General features: G+C 35.9%; 1 protein-coding gene across 1 annotated transcript; it reads right to left on the bottom strand.

Annotated features, from left to right (window-relative positions):
* Positions 1–366: 366 nt before the first annotated feature.
* Positions 367–25928, bottom strand: LOC135214452 (uncharacterized). The gene is made up of 9 exons (XM_064248752.1): positions 25610–25928; positions 14221–14272; positions 8644–8764; positions 6546–6676; positions 5712–5821; positions 5008–5153; positions 3878–4121; positions 3201–3317; positions 367–1434 (listed from the first exon to the last, which is right to left on the bottom strand). Exons 2-9 carry the CDS (start codon positions 14266–14268, stop codon positions 1317–1319), a joined length of 1035 nt encoding a protein of 344 aa, XP_064104822.1. The 5' UTR covers positions 14269–14272; positions 25610–25928; the 3' UTR covers positions 367–1316.
* Positions 25929–26076: the final 148 nt, after the last annotated feature.

The raw sequence follows: 26076 nt of genomic DNA, 5'->3' as shown, positions 1-26076 counted from the left end.
GGCTGAAAGGCCGAAAAAGTTTAAACTGGGTCAATTTCCTTTTTATGCTTAAATGGAAAACAATCTGATGTAATTTGCAACCATGACCAGTTATCTCTTTTATGTAACTCAATCATTTTATAGTCTTTTACCTGAAGCGATTACGTTCAAAATCTCTTTTAAGAAGGTTTCAATACTTGTGTCCATGTATCTTGGGAGGAAACATAAATACATAGATCACTATATATTATATATATATATATATATATATATATATATATATATATATATATAATATATATAGATTTTTATTTTATATTATATATATTATATATAATATTAATATATATATATATATATAATATATATAGATATATATATATATATATATAAATATATATATATATATAATGTTTAAAAAAGCTATTTACTTTTTTCCACAACCAGATTCGTCATTTATGAAACCGAAAAAGACTCTCCAATATTTATATACATAAAAGAGAAGAATGTCAAACCAAGATTTAACCTCAATATCAGGACACACACTCATCTAAGGACAATTTAGTATTAACTAATACGCCATGTGCAGATCAATAATCAGAAGTCCTAATCAAATGCTTATGGAGTCATTCTATGAATGTATCACATTTGCAGCCCTTAAAAGCTCTAAGGAAAACATTAAAATCCATATCTCCTGTTTGGAATAACGAGACTTAATTCTAGGAATTCACTGAAATCTTTTATAATAAATATACTTAGAAGAATTAAAGACGTCAATTCCAAGGACCGATTCTAACCAGAGTCTGGTCTGCTGACCTCGGGGGCGCCCTGTTCAGCGATACCAAGTGGCCAGGGCTTTCGAATATCTGATTCTAAAGACTGATTCCAATCCTGATTTCCGTCCACGGATCGTACTTTGAATCTTAAATAAAATTGCGGTACATGCAAAGGAGGCGGCTGCAGGGAGATACCAACAATTAATACAATTCCTTTGTTGAAGAATATAGGAAATGGTGTGTGTCATGCAGTTTAGGTACGATCATATGAGAAATTGACAGAGATAACGGAAATTTTACCGACTTTTGTTTATATTTTACCTTCACCTCCGAACTTTTGCCATGTTTAGCACCAGCCCTTCTGGGATGCTCGTAGAATAAACTACAGGCGGTCAATTTCTCATTACCTTTGTCAATTTCTCAAACAATCTCACCCCTACTGTATTAGTACGCCCATTTCTATATGGTCTAGTCAGAAAATTATATAAATAAACGACACCTTCGTACGGCTCTTTGGAATGACCCTCTTCAAGACCTCGACTCTGATGATGGGAATCGGTTTTAAAAGCAGCGACATTTTTCGGGAGGGCAGTGAGAAGGATACTTGAGGCAGTTCTGGTGACAGAAAATGTCAGCCATCTCCTCCTTGGCGAAGTCGCCGATGGCCTCACATTCCGTTCTGCAAAAATAAAATAAAATAAATAAATAAATAAATAAATACACGAAAAAAATTAAGCAGGAGATAGATAGATAGATAGATAGATAGATAGATAGATAGATAGATAGATAGATAGATAGATAGATAGATAGATAGATAGATAGATAGATAGATAGTTAAAGAAGAGACATCGAAAAGTTATGAATTAATTATCAAATAGAAATTCGTTCGCCTTTAAAAAAAGAACGAAATAAACGTTCCAGAAAAAGTAATCCAAGATTTTGTAGACTATGATCCATTAATAAGAAGCAATGTACCTAAACCAAATGAATGCATGTTACTGAGGTTACGTAAATTATAAATTTGTACTTCCTTTAGTCTTTCCCCTATTAACCAAATAGTTTACTCAGCGTAACTGTATGCAAATACTAGATAGTTAAGCTATTAGCCTACTTGAACTTGCATTATTAATATAAATCCAGCATTAAACATTGGTTTTGAATGTTTATCTATTCTGCAATTCCCGCTAGGTGTCTTAATATTATGCATAATGTATAAAACAAAGTAAAAAAACAAAAACAAAATCAACTTAAGCCCTCATATTCCACAACACTTTTAAATCCAGCCATCTCTTTCTGGTACTACAAGTCATAGTTTTCGTACACTATGTGAGATAATTGGGGATTCCTAGTGCACTGAAAATAATCGATGTGAGATAATGGTGATTCTAACTTTACTGCAAACACTCAGTTGAATTTATTCTCCATGTTGCTCAAAGCCTTGCACATGTACAAAACAGAAATAAAAAATGTGCTTCATGCATGGGGCACTGGTAACATTTATATATTACAAAATATGCCCCCTCAAAATCAATATGACGCGGGTAATATATATGTAAAAATCAATGTGACAAGATCTGTCTTGCCAAGTGCGCTAAGTTCTCAGTCATTAACAATGAAGTATGCGTATGCAAATTTTGTGCAAAAATAAACTAAGATTAAGGAACAGTTGTACAAAATCTGTTAATGATAAAATACATGTAATGCCAAATAAGAAATTGAACACTGGGTAGCAATGTGTATAATGCCAGAACCCCATTTATACCACAAAGGTTAGTGTAAAATTACGCTAAAACTTCAGAAAAACATCAGAACTAGCAAATATATGTCTATCAGGTGAGATCTGAGATTTATTCCAGCAATTTGTGAAAATAATGATCTAATATATTATAGGATATTGTCAGTGTTGATTGTTGCTTTTGGTATAAGTATGCAACGAATAATATATCCATGTCATTACTATTTAGGAGGGACAAAATCACACAGTTCAAACTAGAGTTTCTTCTAAACTCGTAGAAAAATGTTTTTATTTCTGGAGCTCAATCGCTGTTCCTAAGATAGGCTACTTGAGATTGTTAACATTAAAAACTACCAAATTCTGACACTTGTGAAGCAAGATGGAAATCTCAGATTTATCACATTAATGTACATGTAAAAGGTCTGCTCAGTGCATTTATGGAACACGAGGTTCTGCACATATGAGGGCTCAATCTTTCCTTGTAACCACAAAATCTTAGTCATAGACCGGGACACCACGTTCCAAGGAATAAGCCAAGACCATGGCTGAGTGAAACCAGCCTCAGGACCTCCAAATATCCTTCCATAGACTATTAATTTCTATGTGGATATGAAAGGAAGTTTCCGAAACTTTCTTGTTGTCATTGAATCTGTTAAAATCGGATGCACACTCAACATATTAGCAACACGAAAATGTTTTGGCCTACTTACACGCATCTGCAGATTTCTGGGTGGCAGTTAGGAGGGTATTTCAGGCAGTTCTCCATGCACCAGTCCTGCATCCCAGTTACGTTTCTGAAATCATCGACTGGAATGCACAGTTGACTCCTGAAATTGTAGAAGAAAAAGGAAAAGATAATATGGTTGAGGTTTTAATTTCAGGTATTTAATGCCTACATTCAAATAGCTTCAAAGCACACTTTGGGATCAGCACTCCCATTTTGACTTTTACTTTTTCTTTATTTAGGGCTCACAAGATAATGAAATCAGATGATCATCAATTGACATCTAAAGTAAAGAAAATAGATCTAGTTGTTGGAATCCATTTTAACAACAAAGAAAATATATGACCTGCAATTTAAACTAGAAACTAGAAGTACTTTTTGTTCAGCCTTTATTTAAATAAAACCTTCCAATACCTAAATTGGCTTTGCTGAGATATGAACTTTGATCATTGACCCCTGAATAATTCATTTAAAGTATTGTGTTAATTTTCTGTAAAAATATTTGTCCATCAATAATTGAGCCATTTTTTTGGAATGGCTATACAAACATAAAATCAATTATCCTTAATTTCTAAAATTAGAGAATGAGCATAGTTATGGAAGCTTCAGTTGAACTAATGCAAAGTGTTAGGGACTGTTGTAGATCAAAGGACAGAGTCTAACCTGATAACAAGTGGTTTAAGGCCACCTGGTCTTCCAGATGGATTGGGCTCTTGCTTGGGAACTCCAGGAAAGCTACCCCTGTAGTATAGTGCCCAGGGGTTATCAATCTCGTTCCCAGATGGTGGGTACCCGATGGGACCTCCAGTCTGGGTATTGATGACAACATCAGCACAGTTGATGAAAGTCTCTTGGGGACCATAACCCACACCTGTGTTGCCTGAGTCGTCAGTGCCCCATGTGTTACCTGTAGAAGGAAAATGTTACTCCAGGATACACCATTTCACACTATATGAACTTGGATTTTGAAAATGATAAGTTTATTGAAAATTTATCTAGTTATGTCTACTCGATTAACACCATATGTATACTTTGAAAAGGGTAATGTACCCTGACATAAGCAGTGGATACATTACAAACAGAGGACTGTGTTTGCATATTCATAAGTATAAGGTACTGTGTTTGCATAAGAGAAGTCACGTACCTTCTTTATACATAAACCATTATAAAATGTTTTACATAGAGTTAATTTACCTTAGTTACCATAAAAAAATTTCAGTATGTAGGTGAATGGAAATTCGATGAATATAAGTAAAAGAAATGCAAACATGTAATTATAAAATTAATAAAATGGAATCTTCATTTTTTATATACATTTCCATTTGCAGGCCAACAAAATTTTTGGCACCTTTATAAATTTAGTGAATAAGCTCTTCAGTCGTCAGTATATAATTTTGTGCACTTTCATGACCACATGAGGCTCACCTAATTTATTTATTCTTGGGTGAGACGTGTAAATTAGAGTAAAGTGAAGTTGAAAAAAACTGTGTTAGGTTAGGCAGATTACGTTAAGCTAGGATAAATACTTAAAACAAAACCAATGAAGCTGGAGGCAGGAAGAAAACTGCAAAGAATCTTTAATATAGTCTACATTGAGCTGTGTGAAATACTTACTATAAGGAGGATTGGCTGCGATTTAAAATCTATATGCATCGGTAACTTACACAATGCCTTGCTACCTGATTAAACAAGATTCTACTACTTTACTGCACGAAATTATCTTTTGAAATTATCTTTTGGGGGAAGAGACTGTTTTTAAGGGCAAGACTAGTCTTTATGCAACCAATACTTACCAGCATAATATATCCATTGGATGACACAGTTGCTGCAGCTGATACCTTCAGGGAGCTTAACTTTCCACCTGAAAATCTCATACTTTTTGCTCTTCTGTGGGATTACGAAGTGAATATCATTTGTTCCCTCAATTTTCAAAGGGTACCTGCAAAAGGAACATCATCATTATAATGGCTTAGTTTTTCAAGAAACCCACTGAGTCAAATTCTTAGATTTTGGTAGGTTTGGGACAAAAGGTGTGATTATTAGAGCAGGAAGAATTTGAAGTTGGACAAGCAGGTGAGAGTAGAGTAGGGGTGACGGATAAAGATTAAAAGACAATAAAGCAGCATGCTGACAATTGCTGCATTATTGCACCTACCTAAAGTACAACATACTAGCAACACTGTAGACATTACCAAACAATACATAGGAGTATCAGGGAGATATTTGTTTAATACAATTAACCCAAGATATTATTGAGGTCTATCTATCATTTTCCAGAGGGTATTTGTATGCATTAAACTGTAGCGGCCACGTGTGTGGGCCTAGATACACCTACAACCGAGGCTGCCATTATCCTGTGACAAGGAACCCGCGAACTAAAACACAATACAGCAACTAACCACATTTTTACACACTAGTTATGGGTCTTTTTGTTATAGTATTATCAACATTTTCATTAACTATCATATTTTCTTTAGCTAAAGTTTCTTTGACTTACTGATCCAAACAAGCTTGCGTGATGATCTCCTTTGGGTTGTTATGTGGGCAGAGCTTCACTACCATTGTACCCCAGTGGTTTGTCGTCAGTTCGGCTTCGATGTCAATAACCTGAGAAATCAGTGGAAAGGGTTGCATATGAGTAGCATCTTCCTGGTATTTAATGCTACACCTCTTTCTATTCAGTACATGGAATCATTCTCTTTTTTACTTTATGTGCATAAGAAGAAATTTGGATTGATGGAGTTTATTAACTGATTTAATCCCATTTATTTTTCTAGCTATCCAAGTAGCTTAAAGAAAAATTGGTGACTTGACATAAATAACAACAGTTTAACTTTTGGATGTTCCTTGCTTAGGTGGAGTCAAAGTTTAACTATCGTTTCATGAAGGACACTTCCTTTATACAGAGTGAATATACCAGCCATTTATACAGAGCGAATACAAGTCCTATATACAGATGGAATACCAAGGGCTGAAGCTCCTGTTTCTATGGTTGATCTGATCTGTTGTGAACAGTTCATATTTAAGCAAATTTCTGTTGGGGAATTTGGCGCTTTTGGAGGTTGTTTACAACAAGCATTAGATTTATACTGTTCAAGTTACATGGCTGATCCTTGCAACTTTTACAGTACTGTTAATTTGGCAGCCTGTCAAATGTGAGCAAGTTATAATTGTTGATCACGCCCAGTCACTTATTTTGCAGTTGTGCTCATGGTTCATATCAGGAATATATTATCATGATATAGAAAAAAATACAGATAAATGACCTCATACTGACGCAAGTTAATAGATATGCTTCCTCAAAAGTCACATGATCGGCTTTGTTCCTCACCTGTCCAACAACATATCTCCTTGAAATAATGCCGTTGGCATAAAGTCCTCCAGCCTCGTGGTCGCGAGGCACTTGATCTTTATAGTTGTCCCCACAAACTCCACATTTCCCTCCATTCTTTTGGTAGTGAACTGGAAAAATGATTCAGGCATTAGAATTGCAATGAATATTAAGTGTAAAATTTGTATATGCCCAGCAAAGAAATACAATTTGTGTCTAAACTTTTGTCATAAGTGTGAGTAATGAATTTACTTTTATGGATACTGATATCAAGGATGAGGATAACCCACAAAGAATAAAAAGTATATAAAGAGTATAATGATAATAAGGGTGAAAAATACGGAAGGGCCCACTTCCTCAAGGGGTATAAAAAAAATAAGATTAGTATGGTGTTCCGTTAGAAAGATCCCTGAAAAGGAGGATTTGGCAATGAAACAGTTTCAATGATTTAATTTGTGAAGAAAAAAGAAGACTGACAAAAACATGGCACTCTAGATGTTTATGAAAATCAGGAGTTTATATAACGAGGTTGGAGACTTAATAATGGAAATGTATTTAATTATGATGCCCTGACCTTTAGTGACATCCTTTACAAAGATAAAGCAAGATATTAAAATGGGATGTAGTACTCAGTGATGGCTGTTTACTTGGAGATATACCTTAATATCTCCAAAGAGAGCTGTTCAAAAGTGTACTTTTGCTTTTGGTTAAGAAGCGGCAGTATGTGGATAGAGGAGTTTATTCTGAGAGAGGTTAAGTAAGAATGGTGAGACTACAGTGAGAAATTTGAATTGAATAACAAAAACAGTGAAAGCAATAGAAAGAGGTGTAGCATTGATAGTGTTACATGACATGTAAGACAAAAGAAACCACATAATAGATAGGTTTGTCATATAGTTCACGTACACCATCCTTCAGTAATGTGTTTAACTGAAGCCATAATAGTAGTAGTATTTAAATATAAATGGGTAATGAAAGTGTAGTGTTGGGAACAACGGTTTCTGTTCAGTGCTATTGGACGAAACAAACGTTTGCATGTGGGGAATGTATTTGGCCTGCTGGACATGAACAAAAGTGCGATAATTCCTGTAACAGAAATGGATGAAAGGTATGGCACTAAAAGCTTGGCCACTAGGCGTACATGGGCAGGAAAGGGTAAGAGAAGGGAAGGATTAATAGGACTCGTATCTCAGTCCAAAGATGAAGTGTATTGCCATATCCTTCCTAGACTTAATAATCAAAATAAAGTAGGGGTTACAGAAAGCAGTTAAAATGCAGCATCACTATCAATCCATCATCTTTGGCTGAGACTAAATATAAATATAAAAACTTCCCGTCCTTAGATCAGAACTTTGAATGAAAACTAATGTACCAAAGAAAACACACTTCTTTTTTTATGCAAAAGTGAAAAATCAATCATTTGCGAAAGGTGTGGCTAAATTACACTCTTCCTGCGGTATTCATAAAATAAGCTACATCATGGGAAGTGGCAAAATTGGTAGTCAATAGAGAGTATCTGAAAACTTTAGTAAAGAGCCCCTACCTGACCCAGAGCCTCTTGAAGCAAGAGAAACACATTTAATTTTATTCATAGCTCAAAGACTCAGCCATCTTAAGAGTCACACTTTCTAAATGATTTGCAAAGGGTTTTGGGGCTTTAAGGCTAATTATAGCATATAAGATTGCCAGTAGCCATTTTCTCATCTGAAGGATAGTTAGTTTAGGGCAAGCTGGCCATTGTCAGCACTGGCCCTTCCTTAAGTGTGGTTGAATGTGTTGAATGTAATGGACCTCTGGATTCTGTTTAGTCAATAGATTGATTTGAAGAATGAGTACATTCTGGAATATATTTTGTTTCCACGTGAATATTTGTTGGTGGAAAGTTTGAACACGCAGAAGTTATGATAAAACAGCTCTACAAAGCGATTTGTGTTGTGAGAAATATGAGTGCCCAACAAGTTTACGTGAACTGTCACTTTGTTTGTTAGAAGCTTTTCTCAGAGATACATTTTGCTATCCATCCACGCCAATTGTAGAAATTTGTTTCTTGTTAATGAAAACTGTTTATAGTAGAAGTAGTAGAATGGTAGCCACTTGCCTACGAATCCACCGCAGTAAAGTTCATTATCGTTGTAATTAACCGGGTTAGGATATCCGAATCTCCACATTGCATTTCTGGCTGGAGGGTCCATGAGTCTTCCATGGCCATGGACACAGACCTGCAAATAAGATGAGTTGTTATACAATGACATGAAGTGTCTTACCCTACAAAAGAGGATGCTTTATCTTGTGACATGTGACCAAATTATCTCATGCTCTGACAATTAATTATAGCTCCAAGAAACGTCTAGACAGTATTTTGTCAAAAGAGGAAAACTAGTCAAGTGAACATAAAGATGTATCATATTACAAAGAAGAAAGTGATGTATATTATCATGGTGACGCAGGAATACCCTGATTATCTAGAATTGATAAGCAATACCTAGTTCAGCTTTTAATGGAATCATAGAAAATACTCAATACTTTTATGGAATGAGATGTTTACCATTCATCTTCAGGATGGCACGTTTTATCCGGAATGAATAAAAGGGTAAAATATGTTTTATTATGTCATAGAAGGATAATATATTTAGTATCCCAGAGATGGAATATTAGTATATTCTAAGCTATTTATTCTGTTATTGAGGGATAGCAGGTAGTTAAAGACAATCTAATAATTATTCCGCTATACGGAGATAAGGAAGATAATTTTTTAATTAAAAATTATATCTTAAGATAGATAACCCTACTAAAGGGGATTCATTCACGTTTGCTGAGAGAGAGAGAGAGAGAGAGAGAGAGAGAGAGAGAGAGAGAGAGAGAGAGATGTGAGGTGAGAAGGGAGTGGGAAGGAAAAAATCGGTATACTTTGTCACTTTCAAATGCTACACAATAAACTGCATTGAGTGTCAATATTGTGCATCCATAACCTGGTTAATTTGGGGTAAGTGCTGCTATGAATAAATACTTGGTTTACTGGCAAGTTATTTACTTAGTTTACTCAAGAGGTATTTATTTTGCTCAGCTTGTGCTTGTTTGATTCAAGAAACACTTGATTAGTTCAGGGAGTATTGACGTAGCTCAAGGGATGCATTGTTAACTTGGGAGTGCTTGGTTAACTTAGGGTTTTTGGTTAACTCATAGATTATATGCTTAGTTATTCCAGAAAGTGCTTAGCTCACACATTAGGTTTTTCTTGGTCAATTCTGGCGCTGGCAGCACTTTATTAACTTAAGGAAGACTGATTTAGTTAAGATGGTGCTTTTTTTATCTCCCGGGGTGTTAATTTAGCTTGAGGAGTGCTCGGTTAACTCATTTAACTCAGGGGGTACTTACGTATATAGCTCCGGGATTAAAAATCAAGCTCTTGGAATGTTTGATAACTCAGAGGATACTTATTTGGTTAACGCAAGGGATAATTATTTAGATAAGAGGTACTTGGTCAACTCAGGGTGTACATATTTAATTCTTAAGATGTTTGGTTGAATCAAAGGGTATAATTTAGCTAAGGGAGTGTTGGTTACCTCAGAATATATTTATTTAGCTCAGAGTTGCCTGGTTAACTCAATGGACAATTGCTTAACACATGGTGTACTTTTGTAGCTCAGGGATGTTTAGTTAACTCAAGGGGTACTTATCTAGCTCAATGGTTTTTGGTTAACTCTGGGAATACTTATTTAGCTCAGGTGGTGCTTAGTTCACTCTAGAGGTATTTAAATCCAGAAGATCAAGGAATGTTTGCTTCACCCTTTATGTGCATGATTAGCTTAGGGGTGCTTAGTTACCTCAGGGGTGTTAGTCTAAAGTGAAGGGTACATTTTATAGCTCGGAAAGTGTTTAGTTAACTAATGGGTTACTTGGTTACTTCGAGGGTGCTTGCTTAACTCAGAGGGTACGTAGTAAATTGGGGTTTTAAGCAGGCTACATGCTGAGAACCCTGGATACAGTTCATATGTGAATTATTACTGGAAAATTTTTCTTGTGATTTGAAACACGTGTAACATCGCCAAGCTTGCCTCCTTAAACGTAAATAAAGAAATGATGCTTGCAGCAATAATAACAAAAGTGCGATGTCTATTACAGCTTTTACAACGTATTATGATTACACAATTATGCAACCTTGCATACAAATACTCCAACAAAGTCTGTATCGATAATGTTCTGTATTTTCAAACGTATGTAAAGGTTGAGTAATTATATGAAACTTATAATTATCACAAAAAAGCTAACGGCAAACGAACTAATAGATCCTGTAACTTCACCATAAAACAAATCAAACAATTTCACTTGCATGAAAACATGCCATCATTTCACATTTTATATAAGATAATAAATGCTTGTAAACATGAGATTAATTCACGCTGAACGTACATTCTAAGCTCACATAAACATGTGACATTTTTGCATTTCACATATACAAAAAAGTCATAGCTTTATTATGCTAAACTTTTGGAAACACTCAGTCGGGAGGGACTTTGCTTGCCACGAACACCTAAAAGCTCATAAACAGACTCACAATCAAACTTAAATTCCCTATGCAGGCAACCTTACCAAGGCAATCGTAGAACGACAGTGATTGCCAGTAATAGTTTCGACATCACACTATAAGTGTGGTTGGGTCGACTCCGTAACCTACAAATAAACAGGAACTTGTAAACTGTTTGTAACGCTTTCGAACGTACTCTTCTTTATTACCTTGAAAAATGCCTTTCTTTAGGACACGTATACAGTGTACACGTACACACACACACGCGCGCACAAATATACATATGTATTGCTATATACAATATGAGGATATATATTCTTATGCTGTAGTTTTCGTAATGCAATAAATTCCCATCGGTAACTGTGTATAGTGTTGTAAAATGTATATACTATGTTCAAAATCCCATGTTTAAGTTAGCTTAAAAATTATATACTTAGATAATGTACGATTCATAGTTGAGAAGAAACATAACGTAATATGCGGGAGAGAGAGGTAGTTCTGTTCGCAAGGAGAAGGCTGTTATTCACTACTTAAAACAACTCAGCTAACTTATTTTTTGCCATTCGATCATGTCTGGTACCATACACAAACTAGGCTGTTGATCTCAAGTACCCCGTCATGTAAGAGTTACGCCTTATCGCATCAGATTATTCGGGGGAACTTTCCATGAAACGGTATCATTTCATTTTATTTGTAGTAAATGAAGATTCTTTTGTTATGAAACTGTTTAATATCACTGATGAATGAACTCTTATATCTTTCAGTTTGTCAAAAGAGGACTTATCGACTCGTAAGTAGCTAGTTGTGGATTGGACATGTTGACTCAACCACCCGGGTATGCCCATTTTCACACCCATAAAATGCATTCATTCTCTGAACTTTAGAATGTTCACTCTGTTTTATAGTCTTTATTTTAACTTCTTAACAACGTCATAGTTAGTGAAATCTGAACATACAGTATTATACTTATTATTTTGTGTGGCGCCACAAATGTGTCGAAGATAGTAACAGGCCTTTTTGAGTGAAACTCCAGTGGTAAAAGGTATTGTGTTTTACAAATTTTAAGTGCACTTAAAAGAATTTGTATATTCCATTTTTTCTGTACTTTGAACATTTTTTTTATCTGTCTTTGATTCTTTTGAAGTATCTATGTGTTATATGTTTAGTGTTTGTACTGTCATTGCTGTTAATGCTTTTCCATATTATTCTATGTTTTTGTATTTTCATTTTATTTAATCATTTTGAATGTTTCTCTTTATATTATTGTTTTAATCTAACACTTGTGAATCAATTTTCAATTAATTAAATTTCTTTTCCAATATTAATCATTGCTCAATAGTTTGAATTTTAGTTGAATAATTAAATTTTTTCATTAATTAAATATATTTTATCTAATTCTTTTAATGATTAATTCAAGAATTAATTAAATTTTTGTTTTCAAGTAATAAAAACTTTCCCTAAGATTATGAATTTCACTTGTAATTTTTAAATTTAGAAATAAATCTTTGTATCTAAAATCTTTGTGTGTTCCATTATCACACCAATGTATTTAATTTCGTTTTGGTAGAAATATAGAGTGGTAATTGTGCTTTTTTTCCCTCAACTTTACTGAAGTGAGTTAGAACCAGGGAAATACTTAGACTTTTAAAATTGTTGGAGGAGTGATGCCCTTTAATCAAGATTACCTCACACCTGTTTTAATGAATTTAGATTTCTTACATAATTAGTAAGTGTTATAAGGGATCACTGTTACCTTTAGAGTATTCTGTCGTTTTGTATTTATGATGAAAGTTCGTGTGTCTGGCTGTTGTGGTCATTATTTCTTTGATTGTGTGTATGTGTGTGTGAGTGAGTGAGTGCACCGTGCGTGTCCTAAAGAAAGGAGGTTTTCAAGTCAACAAAGAAGAGGGCACTTGAAAGCATTACAAACACTTAACAAGTTTCTGTTTATTTGTAGGTTATGGGGTCGACTAGCGGTTATAGATGAGTGATTTCGAAGCCATTACTGGCAATCACCGTCGTTTTACGATTTCCTTAGCAGGGTTGCCAGCACGATGAATTTTAAGTTTGATTGTGTGTCCGTTTGTGTGAGCTTTTACGTGTTCGGGCTAAGCAAAGTCTCCCCCGACTGAGTGTGTCCAAAAGTTTAGCGTAGTATAGCTATGACTTTTTATTTATCACTTCCTTTTCCTTGTAACTTTCACTTTATTTTATTCTTCTTCGGTCCACACCCTTAATATAATACTTATATGTATATTAATTATATATAGATATATATTTATATTATATATATATTATATATATATATATGTGTGTGTGTGTGTTTGTGTGGTGTGTGTGTGTGTGTGTGTGTGGTGTGTGTGCGCGCGCGCATGTGTAGAGTGGCGTCAAAGAAGAATGAGATAATGTGAGGGATAGAAGGAAAAGGAAGTTGTTAGTTTTCCTTCTAAAAATATTTGACGAAGATTCAGGGAGACCTTTTGTACTTATTTTTACTATTTCATATGACTTTTCAGTTTCAAGAAATTGCGCAAATCGTTGTAAGCTTGTGTTGAAGCACCTTTATTTCAGAGGTAGATTTCTCCTATATTATGGGTTTCATTATATTTTTTGACTGTTGGATTACTAGAGGAATCACCTATTTAAATCTTCATATTTTTCAAGTACATCTAAATATCTCCTCAATATGGTAAATTACTGCAGTTTTTAAGACTTTCATTCTAAAATGCAAAAATCATACGATGCGCTTATCGTTAGATTTGACAAGTGTAGAAAAATATTTCTAATTTCTATGAGTGTTAAAGTGAAAAAGTTTTCACTATAGCAAAATATTAAATCTCTCAATATGGCAAAATTTTTATCATTTTATTTACATTACCCTTAGAGGATTAGGAACTTTAACTGAACCTTTACACATTTTAACAACGTAAAATTTGAACTTTTTTTCATAATGAGAATCAAGAAATTTCTTCAGGAAAGGTAAATCCTGAGCATTTCCTAGCTGTTAAAATTAAAGATTTTCCTTATATGATAAAATACTGAGATTCCATGAATTTTTCTAAGGACTTAACATTTACAGTCTGTGGTTAATGACCCGAGTTTTACAAAAACTAATTCAATCTTTTAGGAATGCTTTATTTTTTCACTTACCAAGAACGCAGCCAAGACGACAAGCAAGGTTTCCAGCCGTAGCCGCATGTTTCTGCAAAAAAAGGAAAAAAATTAAATTAAAAAGCTATACTCGAAAACTAAACTTTGCGATGCCTTTGATAGTAAGAATTTCAGAACTTCCAGTGGCCACACCAGTAAAGGAATTTAGTTGCCACTAAAACCTTGATCACTAAATTTAACGAAATCTTCCAACAACCACCGATTCCAAATCTAGTGGCCATTGAAACTGAAGACTGTTGGCCATGGAAAGATCACATGGGTATGCTCCAATTTATCCAGGGGCAGTCTGCCGAACATTCTCTTCTCCCCACTAATCAAGGGAGCTAATTTAGTCCGGTTCTCACTTCTTAAAAGCAGGACATAGTTGGTTCGTCAACTCTCTCCATCAAAACATAGGCTAAGAAGATGATCTGGTTACTGAGCCTAACGGTGAACACGTGATTAAAAAAACAAGTTTTTTATGGCTTTAAGAAACAACTGGACACATGTGTTCGTGCGGATCTGTGGTCAAGTTTTTTTTTTTTTCTTTTACTTGGCTTCCTTTGGATGTACATATGTAAATATATGTATATTTTTTTTCGTAAGGAGATATTGTTTTGCGATCGTGCAACCTTGACCTTCCTTCCATAGATGAAGTTCAGAGGGGATGGGGGTTGCCAACGTCTCCCTTTCTTTAAATTTAACAACACCTTCTTGTTGCCAACTTACGTTGTGCATTGATTTCTGGAGATATGTATAGTTTGTAAATCTGTGTAAATCTAAATAGCCTTTCATTATCACACTTTTGAAAGAATTCTCACTTATTTTGTTCATTATTAAGACTAAAGTTTCTATGTATAGTACTTGTGAAATTTTAGACCCTAAGTAGTCATGAATTCATCTCAATTCATATCCAGTCAACCTCTGACAATCATGATGATCAGTTATATCTTGGAATAGTTGGTAACTACACTAAGCGTAGAGGGCGTGGCTTATGTCTTTGAACGATGTCCTACATATTTGTAGGATATCACTTTAGGATGGTTCATGCAATATAGGTAATCTATTGCTGTCTCCACCCAGCTTAGGCTCAAATTATTTATGGCTTTACGGTTTTATCCACGAGAGAGAGAGAGAAGAGAGAAAGAGAGAGAGAGTATGATGACAATCTAATAAATGATTCCATTCAATTAAAAGATCTCAATATGTAAATACATATTGAGGTGTTTTCACTTTCAATAGTCCTATATTCATTTCTGTCAAGCACGCACTGCTAGTGCCTTGTATCTCTCTTCCTCTCTCTTGATCCTTTTCCCTTTATAGTGTGCTAACAACAATCAATTAACCACCAAGTACATCACTAAACTGCTTGTTTCATCACAGCCATTAAGCGTTGAAGGGAAAGCACCCGGGTCGTTACATCTGGGACAGGAATCGAAAATACTATGCCCAAGACCTGACTATACTCTGTTTTTTTCCATCTGTCCATCCGCCTGTGGTGTTTCCGTATGGTAACACTGCGTCCCGGGCTTTAGATAGTTACATTCAGCTTACATTCAACAATAATAATATCCTATTTCGAATATTAACGGTGTACTTCGCATACAGTAAACTATTAAAATTCGCATACAGTAAACTATTAAAACACTTTTCAGTTGCAAATGTACACCCAGATATCCTTTTATTTACCTAAAACTTACACATATAGTAACTATTTTAAGCCCGGGACGCAGTGTTACCATACAAAAACACCACAGGCGGATGGACAGATGGAAAAACACAGAGTATAGTGCAGCACCTCTTAAGAGACAGACTGACAGGATAGCCAGACAAACAGAGACCTGATAGGCCTAACCTACCGTTTACTGGGTAGTTCAGTGAACGATTTTGTGATCGTACGTATTTCCTCTGATGTTATGATTTTTTTTTTTTTTTCCTAATTCAAAAAAAGGCCAAGTCTTGTATGTTCATAACATAATGTTCGTTAAAGAGATGAAAAGTTAGAACGTGACACATCGTGAAATCCCTTTTGGAATGTGGTCAACAGGCGTTCGTTACCCGATGCGCGATTGTTCACAGCTGGTGGCCTACTGACACACTTGTCTGACGGTATGACTTTTAAAATACGTTAGGCTTTAGCTTTACGCCTTTCCATTCGGGGATTCTAAAAGCAACTTTTTTTAATCTTTTGAGAGAGAAAGCTTGTGGTGGGTGGGGGGTTAAGAGTTACGTGTTTAATGTAGTGCCGTTTACGCATTATCTTGTTTTAATCTTAACATTTGCAAAGGTTAATCACATTATATTATCTTTATAAATATTGTTATTACCAACGCGAAAGTTTCATGATTGTAATGCTGATTATTATTATCATTATTGTTATAAGAAAATGTTTAGAATATTCACAGTAAAGGCAACGCTGCCCTTCACAATATACGAAGCTACAGTATTCAAATAACCTAACGTTAAATTTAGCATCTATACGGATCACTGGGTACGTACCAGACTAATCTGCGCATGCAAAAAGAATGTTTGAACAAGATAAAAGCTTCTGAATGTCATCAAAAACATTCATAATTCCACTCACGATAGTTCGGCAATAGGGGTAAATGACCCTGAGGCCTCCTCATCATCATTCATCTGGCAGCCTTCAAACGCATTCGCCTTTTCAGGTTTACATTCAGCCACTCCCTTTGTCTCTTTTCTTATTTGTTTTCTTTTATTTTTTTAAGAAGGAACATAGGTGTTTTTATTATAATGAAAGGAGAATGTGAATATATATATATATATATATATATATATATATATATATATATATATATATATATATATATATATATATATGAGGACGATGACGAATTAAAGGATTCGTAACACGGAAGCCCATGTACGTATAAACAAACATACGAGCATACATATACATACACGCACGCACACAGACACACACATATACATAAGTATATATATATATATAATATATATATATATATATATATATATATACATATATATATATATATGTATATATATATTATATATATATATATATATATATTATATATATATATATAATATGTAATCATGCAGTTGTCATACGGAGACGTAAAAAGGAATCAGCGGCGTGTCCTTCTATGGACTATATTATTTATGAATAAATACAAATGTCAGGAGAAATAAGGCAAGGGTATAAATGTATAAAAGCAAATGGAGTTAGGGACATTGTTATCAATTTGAGGACATGAAACCAAAATGACGGATGTTAAAAAGTAATGATTTTCAAGAAACAAGGTTCAGATTTGGTTCCATGGCCCCCCAAGGTGTTTGCATTTATTTATAGATAACACACGTACATGGTCAGAAATTCATTCCTCCCTTTTCGTCCATAATTGGTGCAGTTTGCATGACTAGAGCTGGCGGAAGTGTTAGAAATAGTCTGCTCTTACAAACGATCGCATTACCTCTACGAACAGCTGTTTCTAGGGAAACCCACATAATATGCATCGCACATTTTGTTTGGAAATGAATATGCACTTAACTCAGTTCTTTCATCATTTAGCATTAGTGATATAGATTGGATAAAACGCGTCAATTATCTGGGACATCATTTGTGGGGCTTTGAGTCTGTAATTCTTACAGTGTTTCTTCTCGTCCGGCGTTGGGATGGTGAAAGAAATTTTGACATATTTTGTATTAGTTTCCTGAAGTGTTCAAATATTATTTTAAATTCCTCGCCCACAGTTTTTGGAGGACAGATACTTTGCCCATTTCAGGATTAATTAATTGATACTTGCTTAAATTTATATTTACTAGGATATGATAGTAATGGAAAAAATTACCGGTGTTTTTATATATACACAATGAGCTTGTATTTTGCAGTTTCAGAATTGATAAAGAAATCCTAGAAAAATTCTATAATACCCTGTTTCCATTTATTTCGAATTTCTTCTCGGTACAAGTTTATTGGTGGTTCTCGTAGAGCAGAGAGAGAGAGAGAGAGAGAGAGAGAGAGCAATTTCGCAAGAGAATCCTCCCGTTACACCACCCATCACTTTACCTCAACCTCCCTACGTCTCTCCCACCTCCTTCCTCACACACATGGAAAAACCCATTGGCCAGCTTCTTCATGAAGTTTTTAATGGGGAAGTAGAAGTTATGCGAAAACTTGAAGTAGCAGGGGCAGATGCCCAGGTGCCCAACCCTATGACAGAAGGCTCAAAGTTGTACTGGCAAAGAGGCCATCAGGACTTTGACCTCGGCTAGCGAACTACCGCTACAACAAGCGGCTGAGGCCGGTCCTACCCGTTGGGGGAAGTTGGCTAAAAAATTTGTTTGTGCCTCACACTGGGGAAGACATTGTATTGCTCATCATTTCACGGATCCGTAGATTCTGGGAGAGAGAGAGAGAGAGAGAGAGGGGGGGGGGGGGCGGACGGACGGGAGAGAGAAGTTATAGGAAACTGTTATATGTCTTACTTTAGGAACAACTCTAGAGAGTATTGTCTGAATTAGAAATTGTAGAAAAAGTCATGAGTGGTAGTTTAGTATGGAGTAAACACCAATAATTAATGTGTGTGGATGGGGCTGGATTACTAATGGTGCAGTATTTTTTAAAATTATGTTTCTAAAATAAAAAGCAATCAGGGGTGTGCCTTTAACCGAATGGACAAACACCGCAAACACCACCCCCCCCCCCCTTCTTTTCATCAGAAGAGAGGGTCTTTTATCAGCACAGTGAATTTTGGGTTTTAATCACCTACCACTTCTTCTTAGAAACGGTACCCGACTGCATTTCAAATAATTTTACTAGAACACACTCCATGAGAGAGAGAGAGAGAGAGAGAGAAGCTTCTCGAAGAGATCGCGCTCTTCCCCGCTAATGTCGGAAAAGATCGAGAGGTATGGTACGATCAGTTACCTGTAAATGAAAGTGGATTGAAATAAGGAGCCTAAGAAGATGAGAAGAGTCGAAGAGTAATGCAACGAGCAGGACTAAGGTGAGAAACGTTTACGAGAGAGAGAGAGAGAGAGAGAGAGAGAGAGAGTGGGAAAAGGAGGCAGCGGGTGGCTTTATGCAAGGTTTTGGGGCCCCCAGGTGGTATAGGTGTAGATCGTAATGATGGTAGTTTGAAAGAACAAGTTTACAGCCTTTCTGAGGCTATGAAGGGAGTGTGGTTGGATATAAGTGATTGGGATATGGGACGGTATGAGGCAAAAATGAAGGGGTTGAATATAGGTAAAGAAATTGGAATGAAACGCTAAGGATCGAGAGGGAGAGGACATAAAACAAGATAAGCTGGTCAAAAGAACGTAGTAAGAAAGGACAGGGAGATTATTGGCATCAGATGAGAGGAAGACAGACGAACAAACAGAACAAAGAACAGCCACGGGATTATGCATAACCGCCGTCCACCCAACTTGACGGAGGAAAACGAAGAAAGTAGAATAAGGAAAGCAATGGAAAAGAGGACAAGCTGACAAAGAGGGTATGAATGACGCCTAAGAAAAGGAAAGAGAAACGGAAGGCAAGAATGTGATCGAGACTATCGACAGCATCAGTTTCCCTGTGTGGATCTTGCTTCTGTTGAACCGGTTGGATTAAAAAGGATACATGCGTTTACAGTTGCCCATAATTCGCATGGCAGGTTGAGACAGCTGGGTTGGGTTGAGAGAGAGTGAGAGAGAGAGAGAGAGAGAGAGAGAGAATGTGGTTCTGGTTGCAAGAGATAGAGTATGATTAAGAGAGGGAAAGAGGTAGCGAGAGATATTACGTATATATGTCTGGTTCAACGAAACTTGAGAACTTCGCCAATTTTGAGGAGCAATTTTAACTATCACTTACAAATCACATTAAGGAAAAATCAACAAAAGAGTAGAATGAAATATAACCGTAACTTCTCTACCAATTTTACCCAGCTTAAGACTCTCTCTCTCTCTCTCTCTCATAAATACTAAAGACGCTGTTCCAAGGTCAGACTTCATAGGAGGGAACGCTCCTCATAGAACGGGATTTCGTGAGGTCGCTCTCAGTCATGATGCTCTTTTTTTTTCTATCTGTCGTAACTACACTCATTAATTCTCAAAGCAATATCCTAACTAAGTTTTGTTTGCTGCAGATGCTAATAAAGTTAGACTCTCCTGTTTCACCTTCGTTCGCCCTTGCACGTGTTTGTGTTATTTTTCTGAAGATTCTCTATTTTTCTGTCTTAGTTCGTCTGTGTGAATGTCATTTTCTAGATCAACCGACAGACGTTGCATTTTTGAAGGTCATTATGTTTCGTCCCTTCTCCTAAGGAACGTGGTAAGCTTGGCCTGTCTAACTTAGTCTACAGTGATGAAAGATTGAATGGGAATGTGATTTGGAATTTGCCGCTTTTGTTGATACTTTTCCTGGATCAAAACGGACTTACAATTAAAATATGTTCAGGCAAATTACAAGTCTCACAAGATTATTTAGGCGTCTTTATCTCAAATTGATGAAAGTACATTTGACACTGCACTGGATTATTATTATTATTATTATTATTATTATTATTATTATTATTATTATTATTATTATTATTATTATTATTATTATTATTATTATTATTATTATTATTATAAATGAAGTAAAAATACTTTCTGCTAAAATAAAACCTTCACGTGAAAAATGTAAAACGAAAAGAAGAGAGTAACAAATCAATGGAAATGAATAAAGATTGGTATTAAGGATATCAGTATAGATATGCGTAAATATTGTATGAGCAGGATATGGACAATCCAATTCTATTTAATTATATATTACAGCCTCGTAAATTTTGAAGCAAAGACGAACTTTGTTTTAAAAATTCCTAAGACAACTTCGTTTTAGTTGAATGATTGAATCTAAAACCAGTTTTACGTGTTAAGCGCCCAAGAACCAGTGGAATCTGTCAACGGGTTATTGAACTGCCTTGAGGATACTGTTGATCAAGATCTTGCTGTTTATCATCATTATTTCTTGGCGTATAGTGGAAACTTCCTCATGTCAGCCAGCTTCGCATCATGGCATTCTCTCTGAAGAAATGATGAAGAACTTTCACAATCTACTTGTCTTTGGCTCAGATAGGAAGCACTAGTAAGCCTCACTTCCACCAGGATCCAGGTTTCCAGTCAATCGCTGAGCGTTCCAGAGAGGTGAATGGCCTCATGGCCGATGCTAACATGGAGTGAAGCTCCCGTAGAGTATTTTCATCTTCCTCGCCGCTGACCGAGTGACCATACTATCTACTGGGTGACCGGTAGTGAAGATAATGAGTTTTAAACCTATCAAATCTTTAAATTGTGTTTGCTACTGATATATTTTTTTCGGAATCTTAGATTCTGTCCGCTGATTTTACAGCGTTCCTATTTGTCAACCGCACAAGGAGCTTATTCATTGCACTGCAAATCTCTATTAGTCTGGCAAGACCGGAAAAAAGGGAAGGCTAGATTTCTATTAGGAATGGAAATTTCTATTCAGCATTGTCGAAGATGAAAAAAAGATAAATGCAAGCCATAAATAGAGATACGGAGTTGGAGATAAAAAAATAAAACATATAGAAATCGAAAGGAAGATACACCAAGAAAGATAGAAAAAGGAATTGAGAGAGAGAGAGAGAGAGAGAGAGAGAGAGAGAGAGAGAGTCGGTAACTTGTCCCTCTCTGTAGTCCGTTGACCTCGGCCAAGGTGGGTCTCATGTCGCCCTGTCTTGCAACTTTTGATTCCGCGTTTTATCCTCCGAACTCCCGACCTCACTCAAGCCCTAGCCCTTATTTCGTACAACCGGAAAAAAAATGACTTGCTCACCTTTCTTTTCCAGGAAAAAGGCTTTAATTAGGGAATCGATTCTATTGGACGTGAGATTGGGCCAACAGGGTTTAATTTTCTCATGAATTTTCTTAGAGAAGCCTAGCTCTCTCTCTCTCTCTCTCTCTCTCTCGCTCTCTCTCTCTTTCTCTCTCTCTCTCTCTCTCTTTCTCTCGCTCTAAGAATTACAGCGCATAAAGAATGTTTTCTAGGTCTTTATCGAGGAGTACAAAAACTTGAACCCGTTGGCTACCGATATTATCACGTCTCCCAGTAGGGTGGGGAATTACTCAAGGCAGGTTTACACTTACCCACGAACTGTTTACTTTAGCTACATGCCTGGAGGTAACCTTAATGACTTTGATCTCGAATTTTCTCTCACACCAAGACAAAAGAAATTCCTGTTGCTAAACTACTCTCAACATTCTCTTTCTCTCTCTCTCAATAGAGCATGTAATGGTGTGTTCAGCTCGCGAATGAATAACCAGCGGACGATCCTATGACTTGATGTGATTTTCTGTAAGCTCCCTGAAAATCCAGTGCGTCTCGGTTGACTGATTTAGGGCAGTTTTGTTTAATATGCCTGGTTTTTAGCTGACTGATGTGGGTAGCAGCTGTTTGTTTGGAGTTTCTATTTTGTTTTCATTCAATATATTCTACCATACAATTAAGCCTTCCCAGACAATGAAATCTCTTCATAAACAACTGAGAACTTAAAGTTTTGCCAATTTTTAGCTAAGTTAGAAAGTTATCAATATTTTCATTCGTGTTCCAGTGAATGTATGTCTGATCACTGCTTACTTCATTGACTGTATGAATGATTTATTATGTCTAACTCCCTTTCTTTGAAGGCACAAACGTGTCAATATCCTATTTACAATGTTATACGCATGAATGTCCAACATCTCTTATACAATGGTAGGTGGTGACTGCCTCACTTTCTGCTTGCTGTGGTTGGCACGTGGTTGTTCTAATCTCTTATGCACAGGTTTGAATAAAGAAATGAATGGTATTTATTGTGCACAAGAGAATGTCCTGTTATCTGAGGACAATACAAAATGAACGAAAAAGTGAATACATTATTATAGATGAACGAATCTCCAACTTTTCAGCTTTGTGGAATGAATGCCAGAAGAATGTTTTATGACATGTGAATGTTTGATTTCCTATTTATGAAACAGAAAGAATAACCCAGATTTACTTAGCTGTTCGGGCACTTGCTGGAAGTTTACTAAGATGGCAGGAGGAAAGAGAGTCCTAGTGTGGACGTTCACATTCATGGCACCACTAAGGTGTCGTCTTTGCTAATTACTCCTTTTGAATTCAAATTGATATTTGGATTGATATATTGCCAAGTGTTCAGTGCAAAAATAATATAATTTTTTTAATTCTTCCTGAAATATATCGAAAATGTCTTGGCTTTTTCAGCCCACTGTAAGACAAATGATGCAACTAAGTTTGTTGTCAGCATCCACGCTCATCTGTGCTCACTCGCGCCCATCTCGGCGTTTTCACTGACTTTGCATCTTCACGTACAAGGAGAAGAAAATTAATTCTAAATAAAGAAAATGTGAAGTAAAAACGGGTATTATTCTTAGAAAATCATTCTTCTATTGAATATAATGCTCATATTATGCATGAAAGATTAAAAAGACAAAGATACGAAACCAACACAGAGACAACCTGGGAAACAAGACGAAGAGGCACATACGCCTAATAACCATCATTGAGTCAGAAAAACTGGAGAGGCAGATCCCATATAGAGCGAGTAGCACGCGCATGTAAAGTTAATTTCATTGATTTCTGCACATTTTAAACAATATACAGTTTTGTCATTCAAACAGTGTATTTTGGTTATCAACATAAAGTTAGCTGATTATTTATTATATTTTATATGAAATATAGTATTCCAAGTTTAAATAAATTTCTATTTCATATATATACTGTATGTGTAGCTCTATCTGATCCATTAGTGTAAGCAACACCTTAAAGATTTAGATAAACTTTTGATCACCTAAATGCTGATGGCCGAAGGCAGTCAATCTTAATTCCACTCCATAGTCTGAACACAAGGCCTGGAGTCAACGCCCGCACCATCAGTCACTTCGACGGCCGTTTACTTCCTGTTTTGTATTGTGTCTCTCTGAACTAGTATAGAGAAATTTAAAACCCGTCTATTTTCTCAAGAAGTGGATTTATAAAAATGTATAAGTAACTGTAGGATAAATTGGGTGTTTTGTATATCATCTTATGAATGAAAAATGATCTATGAATTATGATATTAATGTAATTTTCAAGATAGGGAGTGTGCGTTCGTATTCTAATAGGCTACGTGGCAACTCAGGGGAGATCTTGAATGATGGATGGCCGAAAGGAAAACGATTTGGGTCTAATTGTGGGAAGGAGATGGATCAGGTCGGCGTCAAGTCTGAGACTGATCATATCTATGCTTGTGTTTCCTGGAAAATGTTGTTTTCCATTATGGACTAATCAAGTGTAGAGTGTGTTTTGTACTTATATAACTCGTACGCTCAAAAATATGCAAAACAACGCATGGGCACGTGTATATATGAATTCATTTCGTTTCTGATTTTTTATGTGCAGTGAGGACTAAGAAGTTTAATCCATTTTGCCTACTTAGATAATAACAAATAATGACAAAAAATGAGAACTTAAGAGAGAAAAATAAATGAGATATGGCAGATATGAAAAAAAATAAATGATTTTGTGACCAGGTTATATCTTCCAACTGATTCAGGTAATGGTAGAAGTAAATAGCCTTCCCTGGTCGGCAGCCAGGTCTGGAATGTGTCCAAAATTTAAGCAGTTAAGTTTTAGACCTCAAATTGTATCTGAAAATATTCAAGGAAATCTGTTGGAATGTTTTGGATCATTTGAAGGAGAGATCGAGGAGGCGAGCTTAGTTGTAAGAATCAATTCCATCAACTGTGAGAAAGACAACTTCAGAAAAGACAAAGCTATCACGTGAATCCATAGTGACCTGATCAAACTAATTAACCCGTGAATTTATTCATTGCAATGAGTTTATGATAGGATTGTGACATCTTGAATGTGCAGTGTGGCCAAGAGAATAGAGATGGTATAAAACCCAGAAGCTCTCGGAAGACATGCCATATATATGTATACGTATATATATATATGTATATATATCTGTATGTGTTCCCAGATCAGATATTTAACGAAATCATAAGATCTATCACAACTAAGGTGTTTCAATATTCATATCTTAGAATGTATGCATAGAAATCGCAGTGAAATACTGTAAAATCAATTCCTAAATTGTTTCATGTGTGTATGTAACGAAAATCTGTAGGAAGTTGATAATATTAAAAAACTAACATTTTGGATATTTCTTTGCTTATGATAATATCTATATTATTGTACTTAACGTGTTTATATAGAAGTCCTTGAAAATAACTGAAGCAGATAAGTTATAGTTTTACTCTTCTGCGTATGAAGGAATTTAATCCTTCAAAATAAAACCGTACAAGATTGACTAACGGGAATAAAAAGACAACTGAAATCTGGAACAAACGGACAACCTCAAAGGCAACAAATAGTACATACCTGGTGAAGCAAATAGCGGTGCTTATATTTCTTGATGCTCCCTAGGGCAGGAATTCAGGGCTCTAGGAAAGTTTGTAGAAGAAAGCAGACACTTCCTGCAGTTTATTCTTTGTGAAAGAGTTTCCAGATCAAGACGTCTCTTTGGCCGGCAAGAAGGAAAAGATGAAGAAGAAGAAGTAGAAGAAGAGGAGGAGGAGACGAAGAAGCTGTTCGGCAATGCGAGTCTGGAAGTGGGTCTGGACTCGGACAGCTCGCTGGAAAGCGTCGCGTGTATTCACTAGCACGAGTCTAGACGACGACTGAAGAAGGAGTGAAGGCCCTCGGCCCTTCGAATTCTCACTTTAAATCCTTCAGGTACCCACCTTTAGGCACTCCCCCTTCCACTCCTGTCTGTGGCCCTCTCCCTCGTCCACCTCCTCCCTCCCTACCGCCCCACACGAATTCCTCCTATTCCTCAGGTGCTTCAA

Source organism: Macrobrachium nipponense, chromosome 45 (assembly GCF_015104395.2).
Source record: "Macrobrachium nipponense isolate FS-2020 chromosome 45, ASM1510439v2, whole genome shotgun sequence".
In the NCBI taxonomy this organism is placed as follows: domain Eukaryota; kingdom Metazoa; phylum Arthropoda; class Malacostraca; order Decapoda; family Palaemonidae; genus Macrobrachium; species Macrobrachium nipponense.
Note: the sequence above shows the minus strand (reverse complement) of the source record. Positions and strands in the feature narration are given on the sequence as shown.